General features: G+C 37.4%; 1 protein-coding gene and 1 long non-coding RNA gene across 12 annotated transcripts in view; one reads left to right on the plus strand and one right to left on the minus strand.

Moving 5' to 3' along the window:
* Positions 1–15555, minus strand: part of CCDC141 (coiled-coil domain containing 141) — a 247151-nt gene that overhangs the window by 146382 nt on the left and 85214 nt on the right. For all 11 annotated transcript variants that reach the window (XM_077957279.1, XM_077957276.1, XM_028830891.2 and 8 more), the window contains one exon: positions 597–713. In XM_077957279.1, the coding sequence (XP_077813405.1) occupies positions 597–713 (117 nt within the window). The remainder of the gene's footprint in view (positions 1–596; positions 714–15555) is intronic.
* The window catches only part of LOC114671364 (uncharacterized), a 101018-nt gene that overhangs the window by 40061 nt on the left and 45402 nt on the right, over positions 1–15555 (plus strand). The gene's annotated exons all lie outside the window — the stretch shown is intronic.

Here is a 15555-nt window from a genome sequence, read left to right on the forward strand (position 1 = left end):
TCTGAAGCAAGTTAAGGAGCAAAAGACATGTAAATGGGAACAGCAATCAAATTATATCTGGAAGTCATAAAAGTGATGACTCATAGTAATGATATCTCAGTGTAGAAAAAAATTTTAGAAAGCTAAAAAAGTATAATGTTTAAGAGCTTGGGCCTCTGTATTAGACAAAACCTAGAACTGAATTTTAAATCTGCCACTGACAAGATATATTATATTGGTCAAGCGACTTTGCATTTCCAAGCCTCTGTGTTTTATTTGTTTTGATGCATAAAATGGGGGAAATAATACCTCTCCCTTAGGGGTTTTATGATAATTTAGACAATGGATTTCATATACATAGTATAGTGCCTGGCATATAGTAACTATTCAGAACAATATAGTTATTGTTGTAGAAGCTGTTAATTTGTTTATCATTATTCTGGAAGCCCTGTCAATGCACAGCGGTATTGCTAATGTTATTGGGATTTTTTTTTTACATGAATAGTAGATTAATCAAAGAGACTTCTCAGTTCTCCTCTAAATTACCCACAGAAGCATATTCAAGAAAGGTTAATGCATTTTTCAATTATTTTTAAAGTGTCTAATATATCTCTTACCTTTGCTTTTATTATCAGTTCCTCGTGCTTACGAATTAGATCCTCATTGTCTGAAAGTGATGAACCTAGACTTTGTTCCTGTAAATCTCTTATCGTTTTCTGAAACCAACAAGTAACCTAGGTAAAAAGCAACAAAGAAAGATCAAAATTTAAATAATCAGAATAAGTGAGTAAAAATTCAGAAATAGTCCCTCAACCTTTCAAAGGTTAAGCTACTTTAATTTCTCTTTATATAAACTATCTCATGTATTAAAAAAATATGAACAAGTTTAGAATTTTTTCTTCATTCAACCTCTACATGCATAAAAGAAAAAAAATCCCAGAAAAGTATGAAAATGACTAATCAGTTCAGTAGATTACATGGCATGAATAAGATCAAAATCTCCTAACAAAGAATCAAAATACATTCCCAAGCAGTCCAAAAATCATGAATTCGTTTAAAATATATCTTCTTTCCTGGAAATGAATATGAATCTAAGTATAGTTATATAAACCCATACGAAAATATTAAACAGTATAGGTAGAATTATATTTTCTGCCATAAAATAGACTATGCAGAAATATTTAGTTTGCTACAAGTGCTGGAAATCTATATCCAGAAAATAGAGAGGTTATTAAAATCCATTGACATTATAAGTGGTAAGGGCATGACTCACATTTACATTGACTTGATTTATCATACATGCCATATACAGTGCTGAAACCACAAATAGCAAAGGACTTGAAATAATCCGTACCTTTTTAAATGATGCCAACACTTGTCATGGGGGCCCTGGATACAGATTCCTTATCCCAATTAAAGGAGACTTAGATTTTTTACTCTCGAATCCTGTATAGCATTATCCTTATGATCATATCATAATGACTGATTCTTAAGAGACTACTACCAGCTACACAGTTTGCTAGTTGCTTTTTGGGCATCATCTCTATTTCTCTCAACAACTTTATAACAGTCATGATATCATCATTTTAGAGATGCAGTGACTGAGTTTTGAAGAGGTTAAGCAGCTTATCCACAGCCACATAGTAAGTAGCAGAGTTTGTCCTCCAGTCTGCAGGATTTCAAAGTCCATGCTCTTTCCATTGTGCCCTGCTGCCATGCTTGAGTCATTTCAAATCTTACAGCCCTGCCATCAGGGGAAATGACTTCAAATCTGAAAAATGAACACTGGCAGCCCATTCAAAACAATGGGCATATAAATCCCAAGTCTGATACTATGTCTTTCCCCAGCCTAGGTTGTCTTGCCTGTTGCAGTCTCAGGATTTCTCTGAAATCCTGTAACATGGAGAAATGTGTGAAACAGGTGGCCAAGGAGAACTCTAGATTAGTTTGGAAGTTCCACACAATAAATGCACATCACACACACACACACACACACACACACACACACACACACACACACGTCAGAGTTAACGGCTTACCTAGAATAGGACACACCATTTATAGGGCTGATATTGCAAAGTTGACTATGTGATCAAAAGGTCTACACCAAATCTTAGTATTTCTCAGCATGGGATAGGCAGTTAAAATACAGGATGGAAGCATTTCTCTAGCTTTCTGCTAATTGGAAATGTCTTTGTTAACCACCATTTTAGTCCATCATTAGTGCAAAGAAAAGAATACTGGTGACCTTGTAGCAGTTTTCATGTGACATATATCTCATTTTCTTCTGAATATTTGGTAATCTATGCACAATACACACATTATCTAGTTAGTCCCCAAGATATACAAGTATTGTGCTTATGTATTTACAATTATTTGAAGACAGTCTGTTTTTCTGGTATCCGATTAGAGCTAGATGATATGTACAATGTGCCTATGAAAACACACACAGAGTATTTTATCAACAGCTATAAAATTTATTATTTTATTGTGTAAAACAAAATAATTTTCTCCCAAAAATGCAGTAAGCCCCTATAAAAACACAACTAGATCAATGATTTAAGGGTTTCCTCAAAGTAAAGTGGATCACGATACAACTAACTTCCAGAGATCGTTTATTTTATTAAATGAAAGTGAGTTTTATTTATTCTTAGCTAAAGTGGGAGGGACTTGACATCTCAAGAATGCTTTAATAGGGACAGTTAATATAGAATCAGAGTGGATGAAAAATGGGTACAAACAGGTGTTCTCTAATCTCTAAAAACAGGTGAGAAGCCTGAACCCTCAGATAATCTTATTAAACTTTGTGAGTCAAAGACTTGTCATCTAACACATGCCAGCAGTGATGAAAGCTGGGAAAGAGTGAGTTGTTTTGATTTTTAAACCGTATCTACTGACCTCATCTTCTGGATTTGGCACATACTATTTCAACTCCCAAAAAGATACTATTCCTGTGAGACAATACTATTCTCTTTAAGAGAATGTAAAGAACTACGATAATGTTCAGCATGTCTTGTTCACATTCCTGCCTGTTAAATCATGCTGACTCTCTAGATCTACAAATTGTTACTACCAGATGCACCCTGGAAAGAAACATAAAAACAAGTTGGCATAACACTCAGAAGTCAGTCGATCATCATGAGGGTGTTACATCTCATTATGAGGTATTCACACACAGGAGCAGACTCTTAGATCAGACTTACCATGTATGCTGTGAGATGCACACAAAATAGGCTCTCAGAGTCCTTCTGATCACAAGATAGGACACCCTAAATAACCAGGAGCATGTCAATCATAATATTCTGCCACCCAGTAAATCAGTCATTGTGCCTGGCGAGTAGCTACTTCAGACAGCTGCATAGATATTCTAAGTGCACTTTTTATAAGGTTTTAAATTATGTCAGCTGCTGTCCAGAAGCCTGAGTGATAAGTACAGTAAATGATGCACCAGGACATTTATGTAGAACATGGTCCCTGCAAAACTATGAAAACATGAGCCATAAGCTGAGGAGATGTGCAATGGAAGCAAAACAAAAAGTATTCAAAGTGTGCACTGGAAATTGGTTCTGAGCAATGATGGATTAAAGGGGTAAATTAGAATATTTTTCCTTTCTTCCCAGTTTCTATCTTTCAGTTTCATCTGAGCAATGTGTTCATGGTCATCCCATTAATTTGATAGGGCATTCTAGGTACTTGATGCCCAGAGGAGATAGAACTCAGCAGAAGAGTGAGGCAGATCTTTGTAGTGGTGTGTGTGTAGTGATGGGGTGGCATCTATCACAGAATGACAAGAGATGGAGAAAAAGGAAAGTCAGCAAAGATGCAGAGAGGAAGCAATCAGGAATGTCCAGTGAAAACAAAGAGCTTCCTTCAAAGTTAAAGTGGGGTGGCAGGAAAACCTGCACTGTCCAATACAGTAGTCACTAATCAACATAGCTATCTAGTACTTGGAAAGTGACTAGTCCTAATTGAGACATGCTCCATGTATAAAGCACACAGCAGATTTCACAGACTTAGCATAAAGTATAATGAAAATATCTCATTAAGAATAACAGTATGAGTATGAGTATGGTGGTTCATGCCTGTAAACCGAGCAGTTTGGGAAGCTGAGGCAGGCGGACCACTTGAGCACAAGAGTTTGAGACCAGCCTGGGCAACATGGCAAAACCCAGTCTACTAAAAAAATACAAAAAAATTAGCTTGGTGTGGTGGCACACACCTGTAGTCACAGCTACTCAGAGAGGCTAAGGAAGGAAGATCACCTGAACCTGCAAAGTTGAGGCTGCAGTGAGCCAAGATCATGCCACTGCACTCCAGCCTGGGCAATAGGAGTGAGACCCTGTCTCAATAAAAAAAAAAAAATGTTACTATTGATTACCTATTGAAATAACATTTTGTATATGTTGGGTTAATTTAAAAATATTATTGGTTTTCACCCTTTTTGTGTGGCTTTTTGCTTTTTAATTTCTTTTTACTTTTAAAATGTGGCTACTAGAAAATTTAAAATCATATCAGTAGGTTGCATTCTATTACTATTGGATGGTTCTTCAATTAAAATATATTTGGACTATATTTGTTAAATGTAGACTTAAAGACTGAGCTTTAATTAGGGATATGTAAAAAGTGGAGTCAGGAGAAGAGCGGTGTGAGATATCAGTTGGTAGCATTTATGAACATCTAAGTGCGGATGTTGGCTGCTACAGTTTTGATGTTTGTCCCCTCTAAACCCCATGTTGAAATTTGATTCCCAGTGTTGGAGATGGGATCTAATGGAAGGTATTTGGATCATAGGAGTGGACCCCTCATGAATAGATTGATGCCCTTCCTTGGTGGGGGCTGTGGGAGAGTTCTCCCTTTATTACTTCCCAGCAGACCTGGTTGTTAAAAAGAGCCTGGTGCCTCCATGTGTTCTCTTGCTTCCTCCTTGCCATGTGATCTCTGCATTTGGAAACTCCCCTTCACCTTCTGCCATGGGTGGAAGCAGCCTGAACTTTCAACAGGTGCCCAGTCTTTCAGCCAGCAGAATCATGGGCCAAATAACCCTTTCATCTTCATAAATTACCCAGTTTCAGGTATTCCTTTGTAGCAATGCAAAATGGACTAAGACATTGGCTACATTCATTGGCTGAGTAAAGGATAATAGCTTTTGGGAAAGCAGAAGTAACAAAGGGGCTCCTCCCCACATTTTTTTCTTTGATTAGGTGAGACATGCATTTCTTTGCTTGTGTTGTTCATCACTGAAGATGCATGGGGAAAGTTGATACAGGGATGTACCAAAAACAGTGGGAAGTTTGGAAGAGAGGGAAGCAAAGAAGGACTCCTTTTTTTTAATATTTTTAATTTTTGTCTTGTTGGAAGTCCCACTTTGGACTCCTGCTGGTAAATAAGAATGAAGAAAGTAAAAGAAGTGAACCAGCCTTCCTTCCAAGAGAAGCATTAGGTACTAATTTAGGTAGGTTACAACATAACTTCAACTAATCTTTGCACCCCTCCTGTGATAAAGATATTTGTCTTTTCAATAGATGAGGTAACAGTTCAATAGACAGTTCAATAACTTGCCTAATTTCAAACAACCAATAGGAGGAAATTCTTGTAGGTAGGGACAGAAATGCCAGTGTCAGAATTCATACTATGCAATATTTTTCCTGCTTATTATATACATCTGCAGAAATAAAGGATTCTGGAGAAGAGAAGTGGCCTATATATATCTCATTAGGCTATATTTATGAACATTCTTAAAATAAAAACCAAAATGCAAAGCTATGGTTATAGAACCCAATTTTAACACCGAATTAGGTCCTGTATATAATCAGGGGCTTAGTGAAAATAGTTCATTAGAGAGGAGAATGAATGTGTGGGTCAGGCCTGTCAGAGAGAGTCCCTGAGAGCAAGATGCCAGCTGTGGGCAGTGGTGACAGCAAGAGCAGGCTGAGAATTTCACTTCCCAAATGACATGTGCCAAAGACAGGACTGAAAGATGGAGCATGCAAGCAATAGAAAATGCTCTCTGATGGTCAAGGATAAACAACGGAGGCGTCAAGAAGGTGAACTTCTGCTGCAGCCCAAAGCAATGCATCAGAATGTCATAAACCACTGCAGCTTATTTTTCTGCAATTTGTTCCACAATCTGAAATCAGATCTTTTTTGTTTTTATTTAAAATATGCTGGAGGAGGTGAACTAGCAATAAGCAATTCAAACCACCTTAACAGAAATGCTTAAGGGGAGATGAAAATCTCATCAAATTACTTTCATTTTCTTTTCCACGTGCAGAACTTGCTGAATAACCAGGTTCTATTAAGGACAAAAAACTGATCAAGGAAAAAGGCATCAGTTATTCATCTTCTTTAACCCAAGACTTTTTGACAGTCTCTCTTGCAATTACCAAAAATACACACATACAGAGAATGCTTTCAATTGTAGTTGATGGTCACAGGTGACAGTTCTAATGCCTGCTTTGATTTTGAAGGCATGTTTCCATAGGGATTTGGTTTTTTTTTTTCTTTTTTTACAGTAGGAGAACCAGTTGTATTTTGTATTAGACAATACAGTCAAATGAGCTCTGGACTTAACTAGCAATAACCAGATTTGAAATATCTATTTGGTCCACTAGGTGATTCTAATGCACATTAGAAGAGATGCTAAAGCTGTGTTGCTGATGTTTGCACCTGCAGACTTGGCAGGAGGGCAGAAAAAAACAATTAGTGCCAAAAACGTGCATTGGGTTTCCATTTCTAGATGTATTCTGGGACCGATCTAGTTATTGGCCTGTTATTATTTGGACTTAGAGATTCCAGGAGGACAATGCTCACAATTTTCTTCTGTAGAATTTGGGAGCCCTTTGTGAATTACTGAGATCAACTGGAAGGTATCTGTATCTCCTCAACAAATTCCAGTATCAAACCCCGGTATTCTGTGTTGAGGGGCAGTAGGAAAGCTAAAATATGTTATTTTAAGGCAAAACTTGTTACTTTATGAACAGCTTTACATACAATCTTTTTTCCTGTCTAGAATAATAATTTTATGTATTTAACTATTCTGACTTGTGTTAGCATATAATTTCTCTTCTCACATCTATATTTCATTTAAAAAAAAGGCAGTAAGGACTTCCCTTCTTAACATTGCCCACAACAATTATTTGTGTTTAGGTAGGCTCTTTACTTCCAACTACTTAATGGATGGAAAGTTATTTCGTCCAATGGACAAAATCAGTACAGTAGAAGTCTCTGGACCTAAATTTTATTTCTAACATTACCTCTGACTCATTGAAAATAACTTCTCCAGCAGTGGAAAGAAATTGTTTTTCAGGAGAGGAAACAGCCCCATCCAGTGTCTTGGCAATGTGTATCCCTGCCAAAGATATCGAAGGCATGGTTTTCCCAATATAACTTAAAGTTCCACCCTAAGTGATCTTCAGCCAATTATATTCACTGTGTGTGTGAGATAAAGAGAGTGAGAGACAGACCGACAGACAGCGCAGAGCTACTTAGGAGTGGGACCAAAGTTTGACATTTTCATTTTACCTTCCCATTTCCTAGGTCAGGCAGCTTAATGGATTTCCTACCAAAGTTTTGGCCTGAACCTCTGGTTGTTGGGAAAAACAATGAATCAGAAACTGTCATATAGACAGAATAAATAACTGGTAAATTTTAAAAGATGTCTTCATCTTTTTAAAGCATGCCATTTATTGTTTGCTTAAGAGTCTCCCTACAATATTCATTAAAATTAGTTCATCCTTTTGGGTTGTCTTTGGGATTGGATCGTGAGAATGAGGGAAGAGGAGAAAATGATTTCTACTTCCTGGCTAGTTTGGGATGGTGGCAGGAGAAAAGAGAAGCCAATGATCACCAGGGACAAGCACCAGGGGTAGGGAAGGAAAAGAGCTTAGAGAGGTAAAAGGAGACCCACAGGCAGCCCAAGGGCTTAGCAGATATCTCAGGCAGCAACAGCTAATTCTGTCATACAATGGGCATGAGGATTAGAAGCAACCACAGAGCCTTCCCCAGGGAGCACACACACATCACTTCTGAGAGTGAATGTGGTCACAGTGTGTGTCCCCATCCCCCTTACCAACCGACTTGAGGGCTTCAATAACCAAAATGTTGTTAAGCCATCAGTTCAATTGAACAGTATACAGGAATGACCTAATTTAATGAAAATGTAATCAACTATAATAAGTATAAGTGACCTAAAGAATAGCTAAAGGGTGGAGAAACTTAAGAAGTGGAAAATTGGTTTTAAACTCTATCTTCCAGCTAAAGCTGACCTTTTGAGTAAACTAGACTGGATATAAAGCCATGAAATGGCATTTATGCCCTGTTCATATCAGAACATTTTAGAAAGTTAAGATTATCTAGTGGTTTATGGAATTGGTGTGGGATGTGGCCAGTGTGTCTGATTTTGTAGGCTAGTGATTATCCAGTAAAGCTCAGAAAGTGACCACCAAAGTATGTAGTGATATGGTGAACATTTGAAAAGTATTGAGCACCTACAATATGCCAAGCTGTGCTCAAAGCATTTTAAAATGTATAATATTTTTTATTTTTACAATAAATCTATAGGTAGATACTGTTATTATCCCCATTTTATAGAAAAGGACACTGAGGCACAGAGGCCAAGTAACTGGCCCAAAACCACATACCTAGTAAATGTAAAAGCTAGGATTGGCATCCATGCCATCTGCACCAGAGTCCCTCTGTTTCAACCTTTGAACTGCAGTGCCGTTGGAAGCAATAGTCATTCACATACATCCCAGTTAGAAAAGGTTTTTTTTTTTTTTTTCTGTCAAAATTACATGATCCTTCTACAAATACTATCAGATCCTTTGCATTTACTGTTGGCGTGCCCTAGAGAGAATTCTAGAGACAGACTGTATACCAAAATGAAATTCTGTGATAAATTTTCATCTATGGACAGTGGGACAGTCATGTATACCTGCTACTGACCCAACGGTTTGATACCAGTGTCACCAAAATAATGCAACCCTTTTTTTTGGCCTTATGCCAGCCAATGTATGAAAGCTGCCTTCAGAGAAGGACTTTTTTTTTTTTTTTTTTTTTGAGGCAGCAGCTCACATTTATTGAGAGATGCAAATGCATGTATTTTTAATGCAACCACTAGAGATTTAGGAAATACTAAGTTAAACAACAAGACCAGATTTGCAAACATGAAAATAAAAGGTAATGCTCAACATTGACCAATGTGGTGGGAACTAGTACTCAACTCCAACTAGTTGGAGTCAAATTTAAACAACTTTTGTGGGGGTAATTTGACAAGATGGATCATGGGACTTAACACTTGTTCACATTCTATCAACCCCCAAATTCCACTTTTGGGAATAACACTGTTTATCCAGGAATACCACCTCTTGGAATATGAAAGATACACTCAAGAATACAACTGAAGAGGCTCATTGTGCGTAGTCATAATCATGGGACCAGGACTGATATTTTGCTGATGTAAATGTTTCAAAGTATTTTCACTCACACCTTCTCATTTATTTTTCACAAAATCTCTTGGTAATAGGTTTAGTATCCCCATTTCAAAATTTCCAAAGCAATAGATAAGAAGCTCAGGTAAGTAACTTCCAGAGAAGGACTTTCAAAATTACGCATTTAAGCTGTTCAATTCATTCAAGTTCTAAATCCTAGTTAGAAGGTGGCATCATATACAAGAGAATACACTCACATATGCCTGTATGGGTGCACAGTTTTACAGATGTCCACCAGACACAAGATTGGTGCCCAGACGCTATGCTCATATATGTCATCTTTAATATCATTTAAATTGCTCATTGACAAGGAATATACTACATGATTAGATACACATTTTACTCAAATTATAAAACCACAAAACCTTCTGATGTGAATTCTATTATCCTTCCTGCCCCTAAAGATGTATAACTCATATGTGATCTGGGTAGTAAAAAGAGATTGTCTGCCCTCATGTCTTAATTCTCCTAGACGTCCTTGACACTGTCTTGTACATAGAGACCATGAATAGCTTAGTTTTAATACATTTGTTTGTCTCACTTATGCCTGATTGGAGCAATTGAGAAAAATTACATTCATAAATCTTCTTGCCAAGATAATTAATTATGCACGAAGTACTTCAAGCTGCTTCTGATTTTCATTAATGAGGCAGATTATCTGCAAAATAAGATGCTGCTGGAGCTGAAAAGAAAGGTCAGCTGCTTATCTTTAAATGTAAAACAAGAGTGCATTATTATATCTGAAAAACAATGATGAAAGAACATGCTATAATTATCTTTATGAGGTGATCACATCCTAATTAAGATAGGAAAGTATGTGGTTTTCATTTACTGTTTTCCTGCAGTTGATGTGAATCCTAAGTCCCCATCATGCTGGTCACTTAATTTCTTTTCCAAAGGAGAATTAGCTGAACTATTATAGTTCAAAAGCATTAGGCCACAGCACTCAGAAACAGAGAAGCACTAAATGTATCTTTTAAATGGCTCTTACGAAAGAAGACATATCACGTATTCAGACATCCACATTATTATTCATCAGTAATCTTTGTTCTATTTCTTTACTTAATTTCCCTTTTTCTTAATTGGTTAAAATGATTGACAAAGTTGATATTTCATTAATGTAAAGATTGATAGCTCCTGTGTTCACTTAAAATAAGACAGAACTGACCAAAAAAAAAAAAAACCCTTTGTCCTCCAATGAAATGTGGTTCCATATGTTCTAGAATTATCAGGTAGATCATCCAAGAACATGATAACTATAAAACCCAAATTACGAACTGAGTGACACTCAGCTCAGTGTCCCTGCTGCAATTCTTCACCATTGTACCATCAACAACACTTTAGAACATTCAGGCCGGGCACGGTGGCTCATGCCTGTAATCCCAGGACTTTGGGAGGCCAAGACCAGCAGGTCACTTGAGCCCAGGAGTTCAAGACCATCCTGGGCAACATGGTGAAACCCCGTCTCTACTAAAATGCAAAACATATAGCCAGCGTGGTGGCATGTGTCTGTAGTCTCAGCTACTTGGGAGGCTGAGGCACGAGAATTGCTTGAACCCGGAGGTAGAGGTTGTAGTAAGTCAAGATTGTGTCGCTGTACTCCAGCCTGGGTGACAGAGTGAGACTCTGTCTCAAAAAGAAAAGTAACAATAATAATAATAAAAAACAGAAGTTTAGAAAAACTGAAAAACTCAGGTGCGATAATTTGTGTTTATACATACCTGGACTTTAAAGTGAATCCTTGTTCATATAATTATCAACAGAGTAAGCATTAATTATTGTTTATAATATTAAGAAATCAAAGCAACTCTATTTCCTCATTAATAAAATACTGTTTAAATTGTTTTATATTCAAATAGCAGAATACTACACACTTATTAAAATTAATTGCTCTACTTAAACACAGAATATGTTTAGGATTTTTTTCAATTTAACAAAAAAACAGGTTGTAATACGGTATATATAGGCTAATTCAATTAATTTTCATTTGTTTGTTTAGTTTTTTATAATAAATGTGTGTGTGCCTGTGACTACGCTCACACTTGGATAAAAGTCTAGAAGGTGGCAGTATGCCAAATTTCTAGTAGCAATCTGCATGGAGGGGGATCGCTACATTTTAACAAAGAAGCATTTTTAAATCACAAGCAGAAAAAAAGATACTACTTTTTGTTTTAAACTATCAATTCAGTGCCCGTTGAACAAGGGTAGCTGTTAACATTATTAAAGCGACTTTTATTTTATCACATCCTGTGAACTCAAATAATAAAACTGGTCTTCAATCTGAGACCAATCTTCATCTGAGCACGACATTGCGGGGGCAAGAAGTGGGGAGAGTATGTAACATGTCGGGCCTTCACCATCTTTTTCAGACATGATGGTAACAACTGCTAACACTAAGATAGTAGTTGGTATTACTATTCATGTTTTTACAGAAAACTGAGCCTCAGGGAAGTTAAATAATTGCTGTTACTCAGCTAGTAAGTGGTGAAGCTAGGATTTGAACCCAGCCAACAGTCTGGCCCCAGGATCTGTACCCTTACCAACATAAAGAGACAATACTTAGCTTTGTTAACTAACTACTCCAACTGCTGTCACTGCTGTTAACAAGAGAAAATGTCACATAGGTGTTTTAAGATTCAGAGTCCAAATTTTATTTTTATTTTATTTTTTGAGACAGAGGGTCTTATTCTGTCACCCAGGCTGAAATGCAATGGTGCAATCTTGGCTCACTGCAGCTTTGGCCTCTTGGGCTCAAGCCACCCATCTATCTCAGGCTCCCAAGTATCTGGGACTACAGGAGCATGGCACCATGCCTGGCTCATTTGTGTGTGTGTGTGTGTTTTGTAGATACAGGGTTTTGCCATGTTACCCAGACTGGTCTCGAACTCCCGGGCTCAAGGAATCTGCCTGCTTGCTCTGTTGATAATTATATGAAAAGGAATCACTTTAAAGTCCAGGTATGTATAAGCACAAATTATCTCACCTGAGTTGTTCAGTTTTCCTAAACTTCTGTTTATTATTATTATTATTATTATTTATTTTTTTTTCTTTTTGAGACAGAGATTGCTCAAGCAATCTCACCTCCCACAGTGCTGGTATTATAAGCATTCATCACCACACCCAGCCTAAGAGCCTAAATTTTATATTTAAGGAAATGACTATCTTGTTTATTAACTGGTTATATTTACTATAATGTTGATTATTCTTATTATAATTAATTTTTGTTCAAGTGCTGTTAGGAATGGAGTCTAAATGACAGCCTCATTCCCTTAACCACGAATGTGGATTCCTAAATCCTAACTATACTTGTAACAGCCTCCAATAACTAAACAGTATTAAGAGACCTAGACATGTATGACAACAGTAATGCTACATCCGGGGGAAAGAATCTGGGCTGAATGAGAAAGCTTTCATAAGTTGTAAGGTTTAACCACAGAGAGGGAGGGCAAAGAAACTATTAAGTACCTCTTAAAACGCTATGCATTGTGCTATGTGTTTTGCACATTATTTCATGTAATCCTTATAACAACTCTGTGATTTAAGTATTATTCCCAATTTAAAGATGAGGCCCATTAAAACAGCAATGAGATACCACAACACAGCTATTAAAGTGGCCAAAATCTAGAACACTGACAATGCCAAATGCTGACAAGGATGTACAGCAACAGGAACACTCATTCATTGCTGGTGGGAATCCAAAATGGTATAGCCGCTTTGAAAAATAGTTTAGCAGTTTCTTACAAAACTAAACACACTCTCACCATATGACCCAGCAATCGCATTCCTTGGTATTTATCTACATAAATTGAAAACTTATGTTCACATAAAAAGCTGCACATGGATGTCCACAACAGCTTTATTCATAATTGCCAAAATTTGGAAGCAACTAAGATGCCAGTAGATTAATGGATGAACAAACTGTGGTAAATGCAGACAATGGGATACTTATTGATTTATTAATTTATTTATGTTATTTGAGACAGAGTCTTGCTCTGTGTCACCCGGACTGGAGTGTAGTGGCATAATCATGGCTCACTGCAGTCTCAACCTACCAGACTCAAGGGATCCTCCGACTTCAGCCTCCTGAGTAGCTGGGATCACAGGTACACACCATCACACCTGTCTACTTTAAAAAAGTTTTTGTAGAGACAGGGTCTCCCTGCTTTGCCCAGGGTTGTCTAGAATATTATTTAGCGCTAAGCATAAATGAGCTATCAAGCCATGAAAGGACATGGAGGAAACTTGAATGCATATTACTAAGTGAAAAACGCCAATCTGAAAAGTCCTGTATGATTCTAACTATATGACATTATGGACAAGGCAAAACTATGGGAACAGTAAAGATGAGTGTTTACCAGGGGTTAGAGGGAAGGGAGCAATGAACAAGCAGAGCACAGAGGATTATTAGGGCAGTGAACATGGTTTCTATGATGCTATGATGGTGGATGCATGTCATTACACATTTGTTCAAACCCATATGTACGTGGAATTGGACATTTGGAACATACATCATCAAGAGTGAACCTTCCTGTAAACTGTGGACTTTGGGTGATAGTGATGTGTCACTGTAGGCCCATTGATTGTAAACAAGCTATTCTGAGGGGAGATGCTGATAAAGAGAGAAACTGCATGTGTGGGGGCAGGGAGCATATAGGAAATCTCTGTACCTTTCTCTCAATTTTGCTGTGAACCTAAAAGAGCTCTAAAAAATAAACTTTACTTTTTAAAAAGCACCCCTCCCAAAAGCATTCACCTCTAAAACAAAATGAGACCCCATAAGTTAGAGAACTTACCAAGTCAGACACCTTCTACTATACCTTACTTTACTTATTAGCAAATATATTTTTGCTTTCCAGGTTTAGCAAGGGATTTAGATTTCCTTTAAGAATGTGGCCGGATTAGAATGTCCATTTTGAATCTTCTAAATTTTCAGGTGATTTTTTTCTTTTCTTTTTACTACAGAGGATTCAAGTGGATGATTACTGCCATAGTTATGGGGCAGAAAGGCAAAATTGCTGTTTTAAAAATAAATAAATAAAATTACTGAAGCTATTTTCTCATTATTGGGAAATTGTTCTGTTTGGGGAGCCTCTTTGAGAAGGTTTTTTTTTTTTTTTTTGGGAGAGAGAAGGTGTCTGTGTTAATCCAGATAAGAGATGTTGAGGTTTAAAATACAAATGCTTCTCTGTATGATAAAGCAAGAGGAGTTTTTAATGTATTTTTGGAAGCACTAGAGGCAGGGGCTTGGGGTTGTAAACACAAGAATGAAGAGATAAAAGGAAGGTTCCTTTAAGGGGATAGTAGCTCTGGGAACACGGTGGCTGGTCAGGATTAGGGCAGAGAGAGACAGAGAGGAGCAAGGGAGCTAAAATACACCCACTCATGCTCGGAAGGACAAAGAACTTTGGAAACAGTTGTCTTACAATTTTAAGTTTCTTGTCCTGAGGATTAATTTCCTTCTTGTGATGTCAGAGTCATCAGGAAAAGACCTTTGCGTTGGACGATAATGCTTTGGGAGATGAGCATGTGAAAGTGCATGTCAGAGTGTATAATGGCTAGAGCAGAGTCCGCAGGTCAAGCACAGCAGAAGCAGGACAGGAGGAGCGGGCAGCAGTCAGTGTAAAATGATAAAAGCAAGGCAGCTTAGAAAGTGTATGGTGACTTAGAAGGGAATGGCAACAAAATGCAAGCAGGAGAATATATGACTGACATCTGCATTTGGGTCTCTGCTCTATGCCACTTCCTCGGAGAGTCTTCTTTGATTCCTTCTTTGATGAAAAGTTGACCAACACATGTCAAAATTCATTACGTTATTTGATTTCATCATCAGGTTTATCATCATACTCATCATTTATTTATTATAAGTCCTCATCACATTAGAATAATGGTTCTTAACTGGGGGTAATTTTGTCCCCCAGCGGACATTTGGCAATGTCTAGAGACAGTTCTGGTTTTTCAAAACTGGGGATGTTGTACTGGTATCTTGTTGGTAGAGGCCAGCAAGGCTGCTCTGTATCCTAGAGTGTGCTGGACAGGACAGCCTCCCACAACCAGGAATTACCTAGCACCAAATGTCAATAGTGTGAAG

This window comes from Macaca mulatta, chromosome 12, assembly GCF_049350105.2.
Source record: "Macaca mulatta isolate MMU2019108-1 chromosome 12, T2T-MMU8v2.0, whole genome shotgun sequence".
NCBI lineage: Eukaryota > Metazoa > Chordata > Mammalia > Primates > Cercopithecidae > Macaca > Macaca mulatta.